Consider the following 24673-nt stretch of genomic DNA (forward strand, 5'->3'; position numbering starts at 1 on the left):
ATAAACAGAAAATGCATTTTCAGTGCTCCTGAATGGCTTACATTTGGTCACCTACCTGAAAATGTACTATATTCTTTTTAAGAGCTGGAGAGACCTCTGTGACCAAACAAATGCTCTGTAGCAATGATTACTATCAGAATATAGTACTTTAACCTTAATTTTTTTATTATATATATATATATATATATATATATATATATATATATATATATATATATATATATATATATATTACCCTACCTTTAAATTAACTATGCATATTTCTGCCAAGGTGTTAGCAACTGAGTTAAATAATGTTATCTTTGGGAAGGTTAAGATTCTTATTGGTGCTGCCATTGTGGTTTAAACATTATACAATATTAAAGGTAGGGTAAGTGATATGTTTTGGTTAAAACACCATTTTTGTTTAAAGGTTAAAGCTCTGTATTCTGATAGTAATCATTGCTATAGTGTGTTTGTTTGTTCAATAACAGTGGGTATCCCTGTCTCCAGCTTTGATAATCAGAAAATACATTTTCAGTTGGGTTGCCAATTTCAGCCAATCAGGAGAGAGTACTCATTTATCAGCTTCAGTTTCATAGTGTTCCAGTTCCAATTTTGTCACTGAACTAACACTTTATAGCAATGAGTAGGCCTGCTACTATCAGCCCTTTAATATGCCAATATGTTTGATGTAGCTTACCTTTTTACTTCTTTTCACCTCTTTACATTTTTTGTTTAGTCGTGTGACAAAGTAGCGTATGGCTGTTGTCAGGCCGAAACCTCCTCTCTCCATATTCTAACCATTTGTGTTTTTTCGTAAATTAACGCCCTACTTGATCATACTACAGCGTCAGACAAAAGCATCAAAAGTATCAGATCGACAAGCTCGAAACGTTGAGCTTGTCGATCTGCTGCTTTTGCTACTTTTGAATTTGAATCCTGAAAAGTAACAGTTTTGGACTTATGAGGTTTCCACCCGACAGAGACGATATAATAAATGAATCATAATTAGTGCTGTGGCTGTCCATCATGTCCCCATGCAGGCCACTTCCCCAACAAGGCCATGCCTTCCACAGGCATCCTACCCTGGATGCAAGGCATCTTCTGCAACGCCGGCAACCCCTGTTTCAGACACCCCACCCCAGGAGAGACCCCCGGAGTGGTTTCCAACTATAACAACTCAATGTAAGCCTCTCTCTCAAGCCTGTAGTCAGTGGATTTTCATTCAACTAGAGTTATTTGAGGACTATGAAGGTCATCAAGAATACATTTAAATGAATATAGAATACAACCAAATAAATAAAATGAGAATGTAATATCTGAGTCGTAATTATTGTTTAATTAAAGTCATACTATAGGGAAATAACCCAAAAAGAAGCAAAATCCTATGCCTAGTATTTCTAGAACCGTCCGATCTCACACAGCATAGGTGAAATAGCACGGATGTCATTCCGTACATAGACGACTAGAAAACCAGAAAACCTGTGCATGTTAGCCGCCTCGTATCCCCTCCATTGACTTTACCATGTCGGAGGCGCGCAGTCTCAAGCGAACTGGAGCCACGTGAAGCACCACCGAGCGAGCTAAAGCGAACGAGTTGCCGTGCTGAAAGTTGCGACGTTATTATGGAAAATATTATATCCAGTCAGGGTGAAGTGTAGACCATTTATTAGGAAGATTTCAGCAGAGCAAACAGCATACAGATCAGTATAGCCAGGCCTCCTGGCCTGCCCACAGCCCCTCTGGGCACAAGCCACTCGAACACCCATCTAACACAGTTCTTATAGTCCACATTGTACCAGAGATGCTATTCTAAATGGTCATATAAGGTATGTACTAAAGATAAGAGCGAGGTACACAAATACAAGTAGCTGACAGATTGAGAGTAGCATGGGAGAGACAGCTCAGCTGTTAGATCGACAGCTGTAGCTGAGTTGGAATTAGCACATTTGTGTAAAACCTTGCTTCAATGAGATAACCAACAAATACACAATACTATCTATAAATTCCTGCCACCATAACGTCCGCAACGTTCGAGTTTGAGTTATATACCGATAGGCACAGAATCGTAATTCATGTTGTGGGGACTGCTCTGCTTCCGGGTTGAAACCTGTGTTATTTCGTGGGATTCTCGCGGCTCATATTCACGGCTTTTCGGGTTTTCTAGTCGTCTATATTTCATTCCGTGCTATTTCACCTATGTTGTGTGAGATCAGGCTGGTCCAACAGAGGAGAAGAGACAAGAATCAAGAGCGTTTTATTAGTCACTCGCTCAAACAGATACTGTACAAGCAGTGACATGTTGTTTAGCATTGATTGATTGATTGAATTATTTTGTCAGAAATGTAAACAGCACGTCATACAGTAAGACATTAAAAGCTAAAAGGATAACACAAAAAAGTCCTCCTGGGGACTTGTTTCAAATACGCAAAATGATAATGAAGTTTCTTTGTGTGATGATGATGCTTACAGTAGGTTCTAGGCAACATATCAGACTCAATTGGTTGTGTGATGATGGTGTGTATGTTCCAGACTGGCCAGGTTCTATGTGGACGCTCAGGAGCTGTTGCTCAACGACACAGAGTTCCAGCAGCTCGGCACGGTGTGGCGGGAGTTGTCCTCTTTCTCCAACTTCATGGACACCCTACGCAACAACCCCCATCTGGTTTCAGGTGAATAGAACCAAATCTACCCACCATAATACTTGTAATATAATACGCCAGTTTTAGGGACCTTTTTGTATTTATAATGTATTTTTAGGGCATTTGTCTTTTGTTACTTACGTACTTACTGTACGTCTATAGTCCAACTTTGGGCATAAGCCACAAACAGACATCCCGGTCCTGGGCCAGTTTCTGCAGCTGTCCCCATGTGTGTGGCCAGATCTCTTAAAATCTGCATCCAGGTCACGCCGCCAGGTGTTTCTTGGTCAGCCCCTCTTCCTTCTCCCTTGAGGGTTCCAGGACAGGGCATATCTTGTGATGTCAGCTGCAGGCTTGTGAAGAGTGTGGCCAATCCATTTTTTCCCCCTGTTATGGGAACGAAAAAATGTGCGATTGTGAGATGCCAGGCTCAGAGAGTCCTGCATGGAGAGTTTTTGTTTTCTTTTAAGGGAACGTAATGTGACTGTCTAAATATTCCCCATGTGATAAGTCCAGGGACGCATAAATCCCACCAGATATTAGAATTTTTTTTATTAAATGAACCCATTAAGACCTGAAGCCGATTCTAAATGTCTTCTAAATCCCAACAGTTTTCTGAAAAACGTATGTTTCTATATCAGTGGTTCTCAAACTTTTTCATGTCAAGGACCCCCAAAATGATTGGCCGCGGACCCCCGTCTACATTTTATTTTTCCATGGACCCAAAATAATATATATTCAAAGATTTTCACACATTTTTAAGATTTTTCAGCTGCACTATGAGCTTGTACATATCTGTGTGTAACATAATGCTTTTTTAGCTAAAATCAAAAAAATGACACAGATGCGTTCCAGGTCTAAATGGGTTAAAACATTTTGTAAAAGAAAAGTATGTGATTTAAGACACATAGTATATTTTTTACACAATGCTTTGACCTGTATGTGAAATCACAGCTCTCATTCTGAGAGTGTGTGCCGTCTAGTTTCACTACCTCTTTCCAGCGGTAAACTTCCAGGACTCTAAAAAAAAGTCCCATATTTATACTTTCAGAGTTACACTAACTAACTCTCCTGATATTTGTGTACTGCTTTGTCTGTCTGTCTGTTGTGTCTCACCTTCACCTTAATTTCCTATGTGTCACCTTCCTGTCTGACAGTCTCTATCGTTCTATTTCGTGCATGTTAATACTTCAATATTCAGTACAAAAAGACACAAAGTATCCCGTTCGCTCGTTAATTGACACATAACAATAGCACAGGTAAGCTGATATGATGTTCCCAGCCTTCATGAGAAACATGAACGTCATGGACCTCCGAAGCATATACAAACCTGTTGCTGCTTAGGGCTTTCTTTGTTTATTTGGGTGGCGTGTGTGCATTCAGTTGCCATGGTAATATTCAAAGTAAGTATCCTCTTCAAGTAGCCTACAATGACATATTTGTGTGAACATGATCTGCAGATGAAACGTATCCTCTCAAGATCACTGTTTCTCAACGTCGGGTTCCGGGGACCACTAGGGGTCCAAATGGACCCTTACGGGTCTGTAAGACACAAGTTAAAGGAGCCCTTCGCCCATTTTCAACCTTACTGTATATTCATAATAATTGGTCCTCACTCCTCACTAAAGTCATTATAAGATTGCACTATTTTTGTCTACTCTCTCTGCGTCTCATTGATGGGCTATGGACAGTTCAGAAACCTGCCTACCAATGACTATAGTGAGGATTTTACAATTAATTTGTACATACTTGATTTATGTTTCAAATCAAGTTTTTGTAAATAGCAGATCTACAAGCTCACAACGCGTCACATCGGCTATTTCCGGCTATTTTCAAATAGCCGATTAAAGGTTAAAGTGGTTAAACTGATTTTGATGCTATATTAACCAAGTTTGCTGGGTACTCCCAGGAACCCCCTCAAAGGACCCCTCGGGGTCCCCGGACCCCACTTTGAGATCCAGTGCTTTAAAACCCCCCTTAATCTCAATCAATCAGTCTGGTTGTCGGTCAGGGTCTGCCTGTCTGGAGCGGTTCTTCCTGTCCTGATGTTCCTCGGTAGTGATTGTAATATGCCCTCTCTCTTTATCTCTGGCGTCTGCTCTTCCTGTCCAGGCCGCGGGCTGAAGATAGATGACATCTTGAAGGACGACGAGAACCTCACAGCCTTCCTGTCGAGCGAAGCAGGCCTGTCTGACTCGGTGGTCTATGAGCTGGTCAACGCTCGCCTACGACTTGAACAGGTGCAGTGAGCAGTGGCCCATACAATACAGCTATTGTCTTGTGTAGCCGACCGTGCAATCAGAGGATCAAAGATCAGAAATCTTATCATTGTTCCGGTATGAATGAAGGACTGCCCTAAGGTTTTTGAAGTGGTGCTGCAGTGCAGTTATTTTTTTTTAACACAACCCAATTGTTTCCCAATCAGTTTTAGCCCATATTGTTCTTATTTACTTTTAAGGGAACGTTATGTGACTGTCTAAATATTCCTCATGTGATAAATCCCACCAGATGCTAGAACATCTTTATTAAATTAAAACATTTTGTAAAAGAAAATTACGTGATTTAAGACCCATACGTATTTTTCAGAAAACTGTTAGGATTTAGAAGGCATTTTGTTGCTGTCGGGTAGATTCAAATCTCCATTTTCTGACTTTTTGTGTATTTCTTTCGTAAATGAACGCCCTACTTGATCATACGACAGCGTCACGCAAAAGTACCTAAAGTAGCAGATCTACAAGCTCGAAACACGGCGCGAAGCGACGCGTTTCGAGCTTGTTGATCTGCTACTTTTGCTACGTTTTTGAATTTGAATCCTGAAAAGTAACGGTTTTGGACATATGAGGTTTCCACCCGACAGAGACGATTTGTAGAATCGGCCTCAGGTCTAAATGGGTGAAACTAACTGATCTTCAATGTCTGTTGAGACTCTGTAATGATGATGATGGTTATGATGATAATATACTGAAAGCATAATTTGCGTTGCGTTGTTAGCTTGAAAATCATGTTTTTTTGTGGGGGTGAGCAGAGTTCCGTGAGGCAGTGGACTATGAATTAAGTACGTTGGAAAGGCTTATTGTCAGTATCAGCTGAGAATGCATTGCAGGTGTCTATCCCCGTTACAGTGCGCTAGATCCCTGGGAGATGGATTGCTGAGGTGTAGCGCCACACCTACCATCAGCTCCCAGTATTTACCGCACGACTTGTCACACCTAAACCGCGCCACTCATACGAGTTGGTGGTGGCCAGGATCAAACCCATGACCTTGTGGTCCAATAGCTATAGAGCTTTGTCGACTGAGCTATACCTGGACACTGAATTAGGTTATGGTACTATAGGTATATTCTCAAGGACCGAGGGATGTTAAATCTGAAAGACTAATGAGGATGGTGTATAACGAAGGAGACGGGACACCGTGGAGGGCGTGGGTTCGAATCCCACTTCTTCTGACACCATGTATAATGAAGGAGACGGCCGGGACACCGTGGAGTAACCTAATGTCAACAAGATTACTAGTAACCAGGAAGTCACATACAAGCTAATGCCTCATGGGTACTGTAGTCTTATGCACTACTTCTACAGATGGGGTCATCAGCCTTACTCGTGGTTATGATAAGCACCATCTCAGTGTGTGCGTGTTGTAGGGCTTTCACCAACTAGTTGACTAGTTGACTAGTCGACTAGTCGACTAGTCGACTAGTATAACCACTAGTCGACCTTGTTGGTACTACGATAGTAATGGCCCATTACTAATATTATTAACCTCCTGCCTTTATTTTCATCAAAAGGGGGTCAAAAGTATGCCCAATAATAGCCTATTATTGGGCAATAACCCCCTTTTGAGGATCTTTGGAGACGCTGCTGTGCTGCTGTGCTGCTGTGCCAGAAGCGCTTCCCTTAAAATGGCATAAGAATTAAGGCAGGAGGATAATAATAATAGTAATGGCATTAAAACAATTGCAATTTAATAGGTAAATATCGACTTGTCGACTTGTCGTCTACCACTGGGTCAAATTAGTCGACCAGTAAAAATCTCTAGTCGTGAAAGCCCTAGCGTGTTGCATATGCACAGTACAGAATGATTTTTTTGGTAAGTGTTTAAAAAGTGCGATATAAATAAGGTTTCCATGTCTCTCCTGTAGTTTGCCTCTGGCATTCCAGACCTGCAGCTGAAGGACATCGCTTGCAGCCAGGCCCTGCTGGAGCGTTTCATCATCTTCCCCAGCCGCAGGGGTCTGTTCGGGGTGAGGAACGCCATGTGCGCCCTGTCCCCGCAGAAGCTCCAGAGAGTAGAAGATGTCCTCTACGCCAACCTGGACTTCTTCAAAATCTTCAGCCAGGTCAGTGGGAGCTAGGGTTCCGCTTCCTCAAATCTGTCTGTCCGCTTCATTGCTTTCAGTTTTTACAAAAACAGCACGTATTGCTGTTATGAGAGAGTGTGTCTACTTCACTTTTCACTAGTAAGAGACCACACCTCTACTTAAGTTTAACAGTTTATCGAAACGAAATGAGATGAATGTGGAATGGAATGAGGAACCCAAGGTTAGGGCGAGACTCAGGGTGGGGGCGTAGTCTCAGGAGCTGACGGCCATCATTGCTCTACTCGGGGAGCGGTCGGTCGTCTCTGCTCCGTCACTGCCCCCCCTGGATTCCTAGAGAATAGAAGAAGAAACGGAAGGAAGGAGAGAGAGAATCGAGAAGGAAGGAGGCGGTTGGGGTGGAGGGGGATGACAAATTGAAAGCAATGAAATGCAGAAATAGCCGAACTACAAGCGCAATACTCACGACCCATGTTTGGTCTGCTGTGAAGCAGAACAAGCAGTTTGAGTGATGGCAGGTGTATTTATACTGTGGTGATTGCAGGATTGGCTGTGGTGAGTGGAGGCAGGTGTAGTGGATGCAGTTGATCGTGAAAGGGGAGTGGCTAATGAGTGAAGGCAAGTGTGGTAGATAGGGAAGCATGGAGAACGGGCGTGGCCGTGATAAGCAGAGGGTGGTCTCTACTCCCGAACCTACGTTGTCAGACAACTACATTTCTTGCCCATTACTGTGTTGAGGTGCAATAGATCCATATTGAGACACTGTGACACAGAATCCTGTAAGTGTTTTTTGTATTGGAAAAAACTTCACGCCCCCGTTTTGACAAATATGAACGGTTTCCATTCTGAGAGGCTCAATCCTGGCACGCATGCATCTATATTGAGATTGTACTGCCATTATGTAGCAGTTTTAATTACCATACTGAGCAATAAGTTAGTTGACAAGATTCCTTCATGGTTAGATTCCTTAGAGGGGTTCCTCTATATCAGTGGTTCTCAAACCTTTTGGAACCACATGGACAAATGTACACTCTCAGAGTTCCAAACTCGCAAGGGTTCATTCAGTTCCTATCTATCAATAATTAAGCGGCAGACCCCCTCAAGGACCCCTGGGGGTCCCTGGACCCAGGGATGGGTGGCGCAGTGGTGAAAGTCCCTGCCCACCACTATAGAGGTTGTGGGTTCAAATCCACCGTGGTGCATCCCGTAGCTGTCATTGAATTCATGGAGATTATTTAGTTTTTGTCGAATTCCTAAATTAATAATTTTATTACCGGCGGAGTCTCCAGTAGGAGACTCCAAGAGTCTCCTTTGAGTCTCCTACCGGATACATTAGCATCTTTCCGCCGGTAATCAAAACAAAACAATCTCCTTGAATTCAATGCTCCATGGGGTGTGTAATTGATAGAAAATAAGAAATGTTTTGGGTGAGCTACTCCTTTAATGCCTTGGGTGTGAGAGGTGTATAGTACGAGGCGCTTGTTGATGCCAACAACACATGTACTACATGTGATGCATGTGAACCGTGGCTGGTTTTATCCATGTGCTATGTATGGTATGTGCTTGCCTGTCTGGATTTATATTCATATTGGTTTTGAAACTACCTGGAGAAACTCACAGGAGAAACATTTATGGTTGCTGTAGGGGCAGAAACCTCTTATCTCCATATTTGAACTTTCTGTGTTTTTTTCTCGTTTTTTAAATTAACGCCCTACTTGATCATACCACATCAAAAGTAGCAGATCTGTAAGCTCGATCTTGTAGATCTGCTAGTTTAGCTGTTTTTGAATTTGAATCCTGAAAAGTAAGGATTTTGGACATATGAGGTTTACACCCGACAGAGACGATATTCAATGTGTGCTGCTGCTCCTGGATGAGTTACCGCTGGTGTGGGAGCACACACACACACACACACACACACACACACACACACACACACACACACACACACACACACACACACACACACACACACAGCCAATATTCAGACCCACGCACGCACGCACGCACGCACGCACACGCACACACACACACACACACACACACACACACACACACACACACACACACACACACACACACACACACACACACACAGCCAATATTCAGACACACACACACACACACACACACACACACACACACACACACACACACACACACACACACACACACACACACACACACACACACACACACACACACACACACACACACACACACACACACACACACAGCCAATATTCAGACACACACACACACACACACACACACACACACACACACACACACACACACACACACACACACACACACACACACACACACACACACACACACACACACAGCCAATATTCAGACCCACACACAGATCATTATTCATTGCTGTGGGGGGTTAAGTATTATCGATTGTGGATGTTTTCATCCAACCTGTTGTATTCCCCCCGGTTACCCATCCTTCTTCTCTCACTCTCCGTTTCTCCCACTCTCTCTTTGTCTTCCTCCTATTTCCACCCTGTATTCCCTCCCGTCTACCCTGTTTCCTTTGTGCCCTCTTTGTTGTCTCACTTTAAACCAAAGTCATAATTACAGTCCATATAGACTCTATATGTGCTGCACTCTATATTATAGAGTATGGTGCTTGTCTGGGGTGATTGATGTAACCAGATGTTACCGGATGGAACAAAGCATATAAGGAAGCACAAACAAAAACACCGCAAACAAATTTTAGACTACGCTTTATCATCTATATGCCTTAAAAGGGACAACTTGGCCGATTTTTAACAATGTGATGAGGAGGAGGATGTGAAAATCCATCTGACACAACAATTCCCAAAGCGGAATCCTGGAAAGTCCTTCAGTGTCCGTAAAGCGACGCGCTTCGATGCGTTTCACCGTATATAGGCCCTCTCGAGTGGGGGAGCTCTCGAGTGGACACACAGAATGCATATTATTATAGGGAAGTGATATGTCAGATTTGCATGTCTTAACAGTTGAAATAAATCATTGAAGTTGCCCTTTTCTGCCTTTATTTTGATAGTGCAGTGAAGATTGAAACTAAATAGGGAAAGACACGCAGCAAAGGTATAGGCCAGGCTCGGGAATCGAACCCAGGACTCGCTGTCAGGCAGCATCAGAGCCAAAATTCACTGCTGTCGGAACGGAAACCTTGAATGTCCAAAGCCGTTACTTTATTATTATTATTTAAAAATATTTTAAAAGTCGTAAAAATAGCCGATCTACAAGCTCACAACGCGTCACATTGCATGGTAGATCGGCTATTTTCACTGCTTTTGTGTGACACTTTGGTGAAGTAATTTATGAAAAAACATAAAAAGTTGAAATATGGAGATACAAGGTTTCTACCTGACAACAACGAATGGTATATACGCTTCAACCACTCGGCCATCAGTGCCCTGAAGTTGCCCTCTGAATCTAAGCTAACTTGGATGCAGGTGACTCGACTATAACCTCAGGGTGGTGGGGTGGAAGCATTATCCCACTTGGCCTAGTTGTCATAATGGGCTTAACCGTAGGCCCCGCCCCCTGGCAGCTGACTTGAAAACATGACGCTGTGTGTCAGTACAGATTCAACGGAAACACCAGTGGAGGAAATTAACTAAGTACATTTACTCTAGTACTGTACTTAAAGGGATATTTCACTTTCAAATATGTTTGGGGTCATTTTAACGTCTACTTGGGCTTTTGTGAGCACCCCAGACATGTTGTTAAGTCGCTTGATTCAGTATTTAGACATTTGGTATTCAGGAAGGGGGCGTGTCTGATAAAATGTATATCAAATGTCTAAATACCGAATCAAGCAACTTAACAACAGCCCCTTGTCTGGGGTGCTCACCAAAGCCAGAGTAGATTAGTTAAAATGACCCCAAAACATGTTTGAGTACAACTTTTGAGTCCATTTACTTAACTTGAGTATTTACATTTTTAATACTTCAGACGACATCTCAGAGGCAAACATTAACAGCAATTATTTGAAATTTTTAGTTGCTAGTTACTTTTATTTAATACCAAACATGCATTTTAACTTAAGCCCCATTTTATACCTCGATCTACGAGCTCATATAACGCGTCGCAATCACGACGCGTTGTGAGCTCTGCAGCGTGCGTTGCACTACTAATGTATCCTCTGCAGCAGTGTGGTGTGGACAGAGACCTCTGCCGTTAACCCATTAGGCCCATTAGACGTAAAGCCCATTACTCGTGTGTGTGTGTGTGTGTGTGTGTGTGTGTGTGTGTGTGTGTGTGTGTGTGTGTGTGTGTGTGTGTGTGTGTGTGTGTGTGTGTGTGTGTGTAGTACTAAGTCATGGTCATTGATTCCCCCCTTCCTCCAATCATCACTCTACTGACTCCTCACTCCCCAAGATTCCCCTGTTCCTCCCTTCCCTTCCCATCCCCTCGCTCTCTCTTTCTCTCTCTCTCACCGCCCAGCCTCCCTCCCTCCTTCGCTCATTGAAATGCCGGTGTGTGTGAGGAGGAGGAATGTGTGAGAGGAAGGATATGCCGTTTGTTTTGGCATTCGGGGTTTCCTCCGTAAGGCCCTTGCACTGTGCCCTGCCCCCGGGCCCTTTCCACTAGCAGCACACCAATATTTAATGCCTCCTCCCCCCGCAAAGTAGAAAAGATCAAAGTATGGAATGTTAGCTAGTTATGACTTTAGATTCAGGATTTTCATATTCATTTAATTGGCATATTATCATTGCAATGTTTTATTAGTGTGCCCAGGTTAAAACAGAGAGACAGAGAGATAAGATACTGTATACTACAAACACACATAATTCTTAGAACCATATGTTAGCATAGCACGCTGTTTCTCAACATTGGGTCAGGCAAATAGACCCTTACAGGCCTGTAAGGATTTTCCAGTGTAAATTGCGGTCTAAGAGACAAAAAAAAAAGAAAAGAAAAAAAGGTTGTCAAATCAAATGCGGATCCATGGTCTATTTGCATATCAAACTGGGGTTCCTTGAACCTTGAACAAGGCGCTGACTGGCATAGCATACAAATCCAGAGAATCAGTCCAAAAAAAATGTAGAAATCAATAAATGACAAGTCAACACTTGAAGGCTATTAGGTTCAGTACAGGTTCACACAAACATGCAGCTGAGCTGTTGCATAAATGCAGCAGTCTGTCAAATCTATCTTCCATGAGCGCTGGTGGACTTCGCATTAGCATAGCTGGATGTTCGCCGATGCTTAACAATGCCCAGAGCAGAGACAGGCAATGTCCCGGGAATGAGCGAACAAAACTTCTAACAACTTAAGTTCTGTTTTATACTTGGTTGTACGATGGTGTTGTGCAGCGGAAAATAGACAATCTAGAAGCTCACAATGCGTTGCATAGCGAACCCAGTTGTGAGCTTGTAGATCGACTATTATTTGAAGTTGAAAGTGATGTTAACAGCTTCAATGGAGGCACATTTTAAACTGGTCCAGTGGATGGCATAGTGGCCACTGGTGGAAGTCTGTTATTTGTGTAACTGTCATAGAGCAAGGCATTGCAGAAGAAGTGCACGGCTGCACAGCCAATGAAAACGTTGTTTTCACTTCTTAGTTTGTTTCTTGTTCTTTGCAGGTGACATATTTGTCACACACACTCTCGCCAAGTGCTTTCGTCTTGACCTGTGCCCTGTTGTCCAATGTTTCTCGGAGGCAGTGTTAATTTTGTCGACTCAAAACTATGATGAAAAATGTGCGTCAACTACCTTTTTTCTAAAACTACGACTAAATATACTGGCAATTTTGTCAACAAATAAGAACTAGATGAAAGAGTTAGGGAGGGACTAGTGGAGAAGACATCCAGTAGAACCCAGATAAGTTATTTTATGCTTGGTTGCGTGAGGTTGTCGTGCTCGAAAAATAGTGTCTTCGACACGTTGTGAGCTTGTAGATCGTCTGTTTTCGGCACACAGCTATGTGTACATCAGGCATTATGTCGCCATCAAGGCCTGCTAAGATAACATTTTGTCGACTAAATCAACTGTACATTTAGTCGACTAAAACTAGACTGAAAGTAAAACATTTCAGATGACTAATGACTAAAACAAACTGGAATTTTATTCAAAAGACTGAAATTGTATCAAATTTGCAAAATGAATACTGTTTTGTTTGTTAATGATAAAATATTGATGTAGTGACATCAGAACTAGACTCCCTGAAATTGCATGACCATAGTTTAAAATAAATCTGCTCAGGAGGCACTACTTTTCTTTAATATTTAATGTTATATTCTTCAAATGCTGGGTTATCATGCTAGCTATATCGTTTTCTATTGTAGTTGGGTAAAGGGGGTATACTTGGGTTCCGAAATCAGGAAAAGGGGGTGCTGCAAAAAAACTAGTTTGAGAACCACTGCTGCCAGCTCAACAGAATGTCTCTTTCTTGACTTCATTTCCCAGATGCCCCAGGTGATGGACAGAGAGGGGATTGACCTGCACCACTGGGGTCGTGTTCTCACGGCGGCGTCAGAGCAGGTCCAGGAGGTAAGTGTCTCCTCATACGTATAGGTCACATGGCGTTCATCTACCCCTGCTCCTGCGTCGTGCTCTCTGGTGCGTTGTGGATCTGTTGGGATCACGGATGGCCGGTATTTTTAGCCCTCAGGAAACAAGTCTCTTCCTTCGAAGGTCCTTACTGGACCACTGGCCAAATAATTCAGGTTTAGGGTTAGGATTAGACATTTAGAAGTTAGGTTTAGGGAGTGATGCCTTCTAAATCAGTTGTTCTCAAACGTTTTTCAAACACTTTCAAGATTTTTCTAAAAAGTTCAAAAATAGCAGATGTACAATATCTGCTATTTTTGAATAGCCAACGCTACAATCTAAAGTGACAAATCCATCCATTTCATACTGTACCAGTGTCATGCGTGTCGCGTTGTGAGATATTTGCGGCTTTAGGTTTAGGGTTAAAAACTGGCAAAAAAGGTAAAAACGGCATTCATAAAATCATGCATCCTAAAATGTCCTCACAAGTGTAGTAGTACAAACGTGTGTGTGCGTGCATCTGTTTGTTTGTTTGTGCGTACGTGTGTGTGTTTATGCTCTGTCCCGGCCCTTCTCACTGAATATTACATTAAGTAATTCAGTTCAATAAAATAGTACTTCTTTGACCCTCCTGGAATAACCCAAACTCTTTGACCCCTACTATATCACTTGATGTTTGGCATACTGTATGTATGTATGTATGTATTTATGTATTTAGGTCACAGAATGAATGTAGGGGTGAGCGAGAAAAACAGACAGAGAGAGAGGAATGGGGTATCATTGGCACATGCCTGCATACCTGCATGGAATGACAATTACTGTATATCAATGCAGAATACACACGCACACACGCACACACGCACGCACACACACGCACACGCACACACACACACACACACACACACACACACACACACACACACACACACACACACACACACACACACACACACACACACACACACACACACACACACACACACACACACACACACACACACACACACATACAGTTCAGACAGCAAATAGGCGGTGTGTGCTTCGGCACGTTCTCTGCTACAAGAGAGTGCATCCAATCATCATTTTGGTCAGGGGTGAGAGAAAGAGAGAGAGAGAGAGAGAGAGAGAGAGAGAGAGAGAGAGAGAGAGAGAGAGAGAGAGAGAGAGAGAGGCAGAGACATTCCTTGGAGGTGACATACAGTATCCTGTAGGTGGGACCTCCATATCACCGTGGTGACAGAGAGGCTGGCCAAGTGCTACCATTACCCCACCTCTCCTTCCTCGGCTTGAAGTGTGTGCGTGTGTGTGTTCAGTCCACACATATTTTGTCTTCTTTGTCGTAGTTAGGCGATGAGTCATTTCCAACACAAATTAAACCTCTAGAAGCCGTCTTATCTGTGTTACTTTGCAGACTAATGTTGATGTCCATGTGAGATCACAAACTGTGATAACAGACAAATGTTGATGCCCATGTGTGATCACTAACTGTGATAACAGACTACTGTTGATGCCCATGTGAGATCACAAACTGTGATAACAGACTAATGTTGATGCCCATGTGAGATCACAAACTGTGATAACAGACTAATGTTGATGCCCACGTGAGATCACAAACTGTGATAACAGACTAATGTTGATGTCCACGTGAGATCACAGACTGTGATAACAGACTAATGTTGATGTCCACGTGAGATCACAGACTGTGATAACAGACTAATGTTGATGTCCAAGTGAGATCACAAACTGTGTTAACAGACTAATGTTGATGCCCACGTGAGATCACAGACTGTGATAACAGACTAATGTTGATGCCCGTGTGAGATCACAAACTGTGATAACAGACTAATGTTGATGCCCATGTGTGATCACTAACTGTGATAACAGACTAATGTTGATGCCTGTGTGTGATCACTAACTGTGATAACAGACTGATGTTGATGCCCTCGTGAGATCACAGACTGTGATAACAGACTAATGTTGATGCCCGTGTGAGATCACAAACTGTGATAACAGACTAATGTTGATGCCCATGTGAGATCACTAACTGTGATAACAGACTAATGTTGATGCCTGTGTGTGATCACTAACTGTGATAACAGACTGATGTTGATGCCCTCGTGAGATCACAGACTGTGATAACAGACTAATGTTGATGCCGTGTGAGATCACAAACTGTGATAACAGACTAATGTTGATGCCCACGTGAGATCACTAACTGTGTTAACAGACTAATGTTGATGCCCACGTGAGATCACAAACTGTGTTAACAGACTAATGTTGATGCCCATGTGTGATCACTAACTGTGATAACAGACTAATGTTCATGCCCACGTGAGATCACAAACGAATGTTAACCCATTGAGACCTGGAACGCATCTGTGTCATTTTTAGATTTGAGCTAAAAAGCATTATTTTACACTTTGGCTATTCCAAAATAGCAGATATAGGCAGAATAGGCACTGAGTGCCGCGCTACGAGCTTGTAGATCTGCTATTTTATTTTTATCGAGAAAATGTGTGCAAATCTTTGAATATACATATGTTTTGAAGTGAACATTTGTAACTCAAATCTTTGTTTCTGGGGGTCCCTGGAACAAAATATTTCGAAATGGGGGTCCGCAGCCAAATACATATACATTTTGGGGTCCTTGACATGAAAAAGTTTGAGAACCACTGACATAGCAACATAAGTTTGTTTTTAAAAACTGTTAGGATTTAGAAGACATTTTGTAGAATCGGAACCTCAGGCCTTAAGACTAATGTTGATGCCCATGTGTGATCACAAACTGTGTTAACAGACTAATGTTGATGCCCATGTGTGATCACAAACTGTGTTAACAGACTAATGTTGATGCCCATGTGTGATCACAAACTGTGATAACAGACTAATGTTGATGCCCATGTGAGATCACAAACTGTGTTAACAGACTAATGTTGATGATGCCCACGTGAGACTAATGTTGATGATGCCCACGTGAGATCACGAATTGTGATCTCACTGTGATAACAGACTAATGTTGATGCCCATGTGAGGTGAGATCACAAAGGCAGTAAGTAATCAGGCTCTGCGAGGTCGCTCCATTTAATCTGAACTGACAATGACCCCTGAGGGAAGTTGTAAAAGATACAGCCCTTTTTCTTTTGAGGAGGGAAGCGATACGCGAGCAAAGAAATGCTGTTGGTTGGAAGTTATTTTGGTCCTGTCAATAGGAGGATATTTGGTCCACCCTCAACCTTCTCCTCTTCGTTTGAGGAGAGGTGTTCTCTTCTGTTTGTTTATTGTTTCAAACTATTGTTGTCTTGCGAGTGTTTATGCGTTCGAGGTCACACGACGTGACTGAGTGAAGATCCGCGTAAACTAAACTTCAAAGAAATGTCGTGGACTGTGAAATGGTGACGTGTAGAACCAATCATTGTGCACCCATCAACAGATCCTGATTCATGAGTGGTGATTTAACTCTGAGGGTCCATTTTTAGGCCGAGGATTTTACAGTGTAATTATACTGGTCAATCTGTGAATCAGCATTGTTGGTGTTGGTGATACTTGGTACTTACTTGCTTTCTTAGTTCCTTGGTATTGCTAGTACTGCGTGTTGAATGGAGTTGATCTAATATTTTAAGTGCTAGCAGACACTTTTATTGTAACTGTGTATTGTAATCAATACACAGTAAAATCCTCTAAATCTGAGAGTGTACAAATGCAACCAAATGGACCCTCATGGATCCATTTGGTTACATTTGCACACTCATATTTACAATTGGATACAATCAATAGCAACCATTAGTAAGCAGTGCAATGGTCAGAATCTAGACATAAAACAGAAATAGCAAGCATACAGACAGAAATGTTCCAGAAATGTATCTATTTACATAGACATGTACATTTTTACAGTTAATAAATAACGTGTTGCATTCTAAAATATCCTTGATTGCCAGCATTCCTTCTGCATTCCTTTTTGAGTGGTACTTCCGTATATTAGAGAAACGCTGTAATGACAACAGAGGCGTAGCCAAAAAGACTAGGAAAATGAATGTTACACAGTACGACTTTAAGCACCTGGTTGCAGCAGCACAACACGGGTCACAGTTGTAGGCCTTTCACAATTATTACATAATCGCCTAATCACAATTTATTTGAGATAATCGCAATTATTTCCATGTTGAAAGATTTTCATACATTTTCAAACTTTTTACCCTAAATAGCAGAAATAGCAGATCTACAATCTTACAACGTGTCACGAAGCTATTTCCGCTACTTTCACAATGATTAGATATGTAAATAATTTCTTTGTATATTTAAGTTATTTGTCATATCTGCCCTGTGACAATTTGTATTTCGAAGCCTAAAAGGCAAACAGAAATGTTCCATGTTCAATGCCAAAAACACAATTAATCGTCATGTAAAATGTCATAATCGTGATCAGCCCTACACAGTTGATGAAGACGTCTGCCTTGTCTCCTTCACTATTAGCTGCTGCAGAGGGACAGCTCCAAGGACCTGCTGAAGGCTGTGTCTCCTCTGTTCCAAGACGGAGGAGGTGCACCCTCCATCACCCAGCTCATGTCCACCGTGTCAGGCCTGTTCTGCGGCCACCCGGAGGGAGGGGGCTCCAGGGTGTTGTCCTTCAACTGGTACGAGGACAACAACTACAAGGTCTTCCTGGGGGTCAACGGCACCAAGGGCCAGGACTACGTCTACGACCCCTCTGCAAGTGAGTGAACATGCATGGAAGTGGAGATCACAGGGAGTAGAGCAAAAATGTAATCTCACGACTGTGAAATGTTGTTAGGCCAAATCCTAATCTGTGATTTGTGAAACAGCATGAAAGGAGCTAGCCACACACACACACTAGCGCTGTGTTTCATAAACAAATAGCACAATTATGTAAAGTTAGGATGTTTTGGTAGCCATACAGCCAACCAGTTGAAGAAATTACAGATTTACAGGCTTTAACCTTTGCTTTTATGAAATAAAGCAGAAATCTATTAGGGTTTTCTGGAAGATTGAACATGTATTATATTGCTCGTTTGACCACTTCAAATTCAATTTCATCTTAAAATAACTTCAAACCGAAAAAAAGGTTTTCTGTGACGCGTTGTAAGCTTGTAGAGACGGTAGCCTATTTTCGGTGAGTGATATGCTGTGGATTCTATGGAATCCAAATGACAAAAATCAGTCCTGGCTTTAATCTATGGGAGATGTCAGACCCTGGGTCACAAGTGGTCAGTGGTGGAAAGAGTACTCAAATGTTTTACTTAAGTAAAAGTATCAATACTGCAATGTAGAAGTACTCTGTTAGAAGTAGAAGTCTGGAATTCAAAATGTACTTGAGTAAAAGTACAAAAGTATTGGTATAAAAATGTACTTAAAGTACCAAAAGTAAGGAGGCACGGTGGCGCAGTCGGTAGCGCTGTCGCCTCACAGCTAGAAGGTCCTGGGTTCGATTCCCGCCGGGGACGCTGTGGGCGCTGGGGGCGTGTCTTCTCCTCCGCGTCATCAGCGCCCATACCCTAGGTGGGGTTGGCGAAAGGGCCTACTCTGTGTGGAGTTTGCATGTTCTCCCCGTGTCTCCTAGGGTAGTTAATACCCTCACAAAAACATGTAGTAATCCTGGTCGCTATACCGCCTCCCCCATGACAGCCGGGGCGCCTGATGGAGGGGAAGGGAACTGGTTGGAATAACGTGTTCCTTCCATGCGCTACGTCCAACCAGGGAAACTCCCCCCTGTCAGGTGACAAGAAGGTCAGTTGGCTCTCATGCCTGAAGGAAGCATGAGCTCGGCCCTGGCCTCCCTACTGTGGGGGACTGGTGTAGGGCTGGTGTAGCGCCCAGGATCACTTAGGAAATTGGCACCGGGTGAAAAAAATGGGTTACAAAAATCGCGGGATAACATAAAAAAAAAGTACTAAAATGTTTGAAAATAGCAGATCTACAAGCTCACAACGCATCGCGATGCGACGCGTTGTGAGCTTGTAGATTGGCTATTTTCAAATAGCCTATGTATAAAATAGGGCTAAAGTGGTTAATGTATGTTTTATAACGTAATAATTAATATCTAAAAAGTAACTAGTGTAACTAAAGTTTTCAAATAAACTACGCCCGGACGGCTGGAGTAGCGGTCCAGGCACCTAGGCTGCTAATGGCTGACAGCGTGTCACAGGTTCGAACCCTGTTGCCGACGACCTTTGCTGCGTGTCATTCCCCATCTCTCTCCCCCCATCTCCTGTCAGTCTACTGTATGCTATCAAATAAAGACAGAAAAAGCCTAACATTACATTTTAGGTGAGAAATAGGCCATGCAGTTGCTCAATATTGCTTCATTACATATTTTCAAGGACTAATTAAAAATGTTATTAACAGTATTCGGTAACTTCCACACAGTACAGGGGAGTATGTTGTGACGCGATGACACTAGTGACGATCACTAGTGATGATCACTAGTGATGATCACGATGGAGGTGATACCAAAAAAAAGTACCGGGTACTTTTGCCTAATTGAAACCCGAAAACCAAGTGGAGTCGAGTCGAGTACTCTACGCCGTGGAAAAGCACCATTAGCATGGCCTACATATCTCACTGTATTTTCTTTAGCCAGACAGAAGAGAGGATCGAGGGAAACTAGAATGTAGACAGTGCACACAGAACACAGGAAAAGAGGGATTGTCGAGGATTCTGTCCTAATCCAACTGGGGTTCCATGTGGATCCGGAGATCGTCTTTAAGCACTATCCCAATAGGCTACTAGACATATCTACATACCTATCAACAGTACAGAACCTGCCGTACTGCAGCACTGTGGGTGTGACGTGCATTGGAATAGACGTGCTAGGCATGTCCTAAAAAACAGACTTATCTGTAAATCATGGGACTTTTTAGCTCAAGACCCAAAAGAGACATTTTATTTCTCCCCAGGACCCAAGCTAGTGAAAATAGCCGATCTACAAGCTCACAACGCGTAGATCGTCTATTTTCACTATTTCTTAAACATTTGTTTTCTAATTTATGGAATTTCTTATAGATTTCTTATTTTTTTTTGAATGTTTTGAAATGATAGTGATTAAAAACAAATTGGTGGAAACAAAAAATAAAGGGACACAAATGGGTGTTTGGGAAACAGTGATTTGTACAGTATGTGTACACTGAACTAATCTGGCATGTTATCAAACACTCTCTCCTCCTGTCTCCTCAGCTCCGTTCTGTAACACCCTGATGCAGAGCATGGAGTCCAACCCCATCACCAGGATCGTGTGGAAGTCGGTGAAGCCCCTGCTGGTGGGAAAGATCCTCTACAGCCCCGACTCCCCTGCCATCAGCAAGATATTAAAGAGTGTAAGAGAGAGACAACACCACCTCCAGCCCCCACCACTCCATCCCTCTTCTTCTCTCTTTCTCTCTCTCGTTTTCCACCCCTTTTCACATTCTTAATCATCCTTTTTTTTTTTTTTTTTTACATTTTCTATAGTTTGTACTTCTTTGTGTCTATCCCTTTGTACGTATCTCCCCCTTTACTGAAGTCTCTTGATACCACAGTGCATTTCTGTGCCTCTCTATCTCTCATTCTCTTTCTTTCTTTCTCACTCACTCACTCCCTCCCTCTCTCTGTCTCTGTCTCTCTCTTTCTGTCTCTGTCTCTCTCTGTCTCTCTCTGTCTCTCTCTACAGTATCTCTTCCCCCTCAATCTGTCTCTCTGTCTCTCTGTCCCTCTGTGTGTGTGTGTGTGTGTGTCTCTCTCTCTCTCTCTCTCTCTCTCTCTCTCTCTCTCTCTCTCTCTCTCTCTCTCTCTCTCTCTCTCCACATTACCCCCCACCCTTCTCAGGAATGAGCTGACTAGAAAACTCAAGTGGACGGTGGGGAGGGTGTGTGTGTGTGTGTGTGTGTGTGTGTGTGTGTGTGTGTGTGTGTGTGTGTGTGTGTGTGAGTGTGTGCGTGTGAGTGAGTGAGTGAGTGAGTGAGTGGGTGGGTGGGAGGGAGGGATAGGAGGAAGAGGAGGGGCAGAATTCAGGGCTAAAGTAAATGAGTGGGCGCAGCACAAAGAGCAGAAACAGAGCGTTTTGTCCCGTTCACCACTGCTGACGGAAAACAGATGTGAGGAGGAGGATTCCACTGTTGATGAGAATCTCACTAAGTCACACTTGGAAATAATGACCTTATCGGTGACATCCCCACTTAATAGGTGACCAGCTCACAGAAGAGTTAACCACCTAAACCCTACACTGTATGTCTCTGTTGACAAGGGTCCCCCCAGGGGGTCTATACCAGTGTTTGTCAACCTTTTCAGGCCATGACCCCCCCAAAATAATCATATTTGAACTGGGGACCCCCCCCCCCCCCACCTTGATAAGGCACTTGGAACTGTAGGAGTCGAGGCATTACATTTTGTTTGACTCGGTTCCACAGATTAAATATTGTGAAAATAGCCGATCTACAAGCTCACAACGCGAGGCGATGTGTAGGGCTGTCACGATTACAAATTTAAGTTGACGATTAATTATCACTCAAATAATTGCGATTGACGATTTAATTGTGTTTCTGTCGTTGAAAATTAATGGAACATTATGAATAAAAATTACATTTCTGTTTGGCTTTTAGCTTTCGGAAACAAAAGTTGCACAGGGCAGATATGACAAATAACACATATTTAATTACTTATACTTTATACTAACGACTTTATACTAACAACGCGTTTTGAGCTTATAGATCTGCTATTTCCACTATTTTAGATTAAAAAAATATATATATGATTTTTTTTAACATGGAATTGATTATGACCATTATGACAATTATGCAAAAATAATTGCGATTATATAAAACAATTGCGATAAGACGATTATGTAATAATTGTGACAGGCCTAGCGATGTGGTTACAGTAATTGAGATGCATGCTTAGTGGCTGTCAGAGCTTTGTTGCTATGCAGAAGATCTTCTTATGGCACTCTTCTAGTGCGTGAAAGTGTGTCTGAGGTCACACGTCCCCCTGTCACCCACACGTCCCCAGAGATTGTCTCTGTGTGTCTCCGATATTATTATATCATCCGTTCTCCTCTCAGGAGGATGACCATGTATCTCATAAAGACAGAACACAAAGGGGGACCGCCCACTCAAAAACAACAGCAAAACAAAACAAGTCTCAATACAAAGGAACAAGGAACGAGGAAGTTATTTTATTATTTCGGTGTGGCTTTGAAGGTGTCTATGGAGAGTATTTCTGGGTTTGTCTGGAGATAATCTCTAAAAACCGCTGGACAGATCAGTTCCATATTTCTTGTGCGCACTGCCAGCAGCAACTTAGTACCTATTAACTACACTATTTTCCCCACGACTTTAGACTTTTTGAAACATGTAACTTTAATGTGGGTCATGGAAGAATGGCGTTGCGGATACGAGTGGCCGAAATGAGTTGTCTCACACGGGTGACTGACGTCTCCCTTGGGCATAGGGTGAGAAGTTCAGTCACCCTGGGAGTATAGCCACTGCTCCTTCATGTGGAAAGGAGACAGTTAAGGTGGTTCGGGCATATACTGTAGTGCGGATGCTTCCTGAGCATCTCCTACTGAGGTCCTCTGGCCTACAGAGGCCCTGGGGCAGACCAAGGACCAGATGTGGGGATTTTTATCTCCATGCTGGCCTCGTGGACGCCTCGCGATCCCCCCAGGATGAAGTGGTTAATGTTACCCTGAAAAGGGAAGTCTGGAACTCTCTCTCTGCTAGAACTATTTCCCCCGTGACCTGACTGCAGATAAGCGGTTGAAGATGAAGATCATTTTATATGTCAATGTGGCTCTGATTGGGCTGAAACCTTGCACACACAAAAAAAAACATTGGAGCCACACCATTCCCATGTGGATCCCAAAATCCACATGATTCCATTTATTATAATATTACTACGATGTGTTTCTGTTGATGCATTGTATTCCCGTGAAGGTTCCTGGGAACTTTGCATTGATGTGTAACGATATTCAACTGCAAACCAGGATCTGTTTTGTCTTGAGTGAATCTGTTTGTATTCATTTGTGTGTGTGTGTGTGTGTGTGTGTGTGTGTGTGTGTGTGTGTGTGTGTGTGTGTGTGTGTGTGTGTGTGTGTGTGTGTGTGTGTGTGTGTGTGTGTGTGTGTGTGTGTGTGCGTGCGTGCGTGCGTGCGTGTTGCAGGCCAACACTACATTTGAGGAGCTGGAGAGACTACAGAACATGTTGAAGGCATGGGAGGAGGTGGGACCTCAGCTCTGGACGTTCTTCCACAGCAGTGTCCAGATGAACATGATCAGGGTAAGATGTGTGCACACACACACACACACACACACACACACACACACACACACACACACACACACACACACACACACACACACACACACACACATACACACACACACACACACACACACACACACACACACACACACACACACACACACACACACACACACACACACACATCCACACTGCAGTCATTTCACCGTGCTCACAATAGAGTATCGAAGTCCTGATGTCACTCCGTAATCCCCTGAGTCACAGAAATATTTTTTTCTATTGAAAATACCATAGGGTCATCTTAACATTGCGTCGTATAAGAACTCCAAAGAGTTCCAAAAATAAACAAATCAGCCCGAAGATTCTGTCAGGCATGATGTGACCATGTGTCGTTTATGACATTGAGTTACATTTGATAACTGTGTTTGGAGAAAATGTATTTATTTTCTTACTCTTTGGATAAACCAGTACTTTTTCACCGTGCTTCATATCCATAAGAGTAAAATGGACGGGCTCATTTGTTTCTTTCATGCCACAGAATAATTGAACAGTCCATATCTGAGACACAGAGCATGACATAAATGGCCACAACTATTTTATTTTTTATTTTATATTCCACATTCCACAATTGCCCCTGCAGGACACCTTGAGAAACCCCACAGTGAGGGACTTCTTAGACGAGCGGATGGAGGACTCTGGGTTCAACACCAAACACATCCTCAACTTCTTATACAACGGCCCAGACGCGTACAGGGAACCAGATATGCCCAACTTCGACTGGAGAAATATCTTCAACCTGACCGACCAGATGATTCGCACGATCAACCAGTACGGAGAGGTATGTCCGTCTATTGATTTTCTATCAATTATACACACCTCATTGAGCCTTGATTTATTGGATTTTTTTTTGGTTTTGTCGCATTCCTGAGCCACAATTTGATGACCGGGTCATCGGACAATAGGAGACTCAGTAGGTGAGTCTCCA

General features: G+C 42.8%; 1 protein-coding gene across 1 annotated transcript in view; it reads left to right on the forward strand.

The window, feature by feature from the left end:
- The window catches only part of LOC308093377 (retinal-specific phospholipid-transporting ATPase ABCA4-like), a gene marked incomplete at both ends in the record, with an annotated part of 116530 nt that overhangs the window by 1612 nt on the left and 90245 nt on the right, over positions 1–24673 (forward strand). Inside the window, 9 exons of the mRNA XM_080439713.1 lie at positions 1026–1167; positions 2515–2654; positions 4737–4864; positions 6764–6961; positions 13357–13440; positions 17911–18151; positions 20629–20768; positions 23587–23703; positions 24329–24526. Coding sequence (XP_080295839.1) covers positions 1026–1167; positions 2515–2654; positions 4737–4864; positions 6764–6961; positions 13357–13440; positions 17911–18151; positions 20629–20768; positions 23587–23703; positions 24329–24526 — 1388 coding nt within the window. The remainder of the gene's footprint in view (positions 1–1025; positions 1168–2514; positions 2655–4736; positions 4865–6763; positions 6962–13356; positions 13441–17910; positions 18152–20628; positions 20769–23586; positions 23704–24328; positions 24527–24673) is intronic.

Source organism: Gymnoscopelus braueri (genome assembly GCF_963280865.1).
Source record: "Gymnoscopelus braueri genome assembly, chromosome: 10".
Taxonomy (NCBI): domain Eukaryota; kingdom Metazoa; phylum Chordata; class Actinopteri; order Myctophiformes; family Myctophidae; genus Gymnoscopelus; species Gymnoscopelus braueri.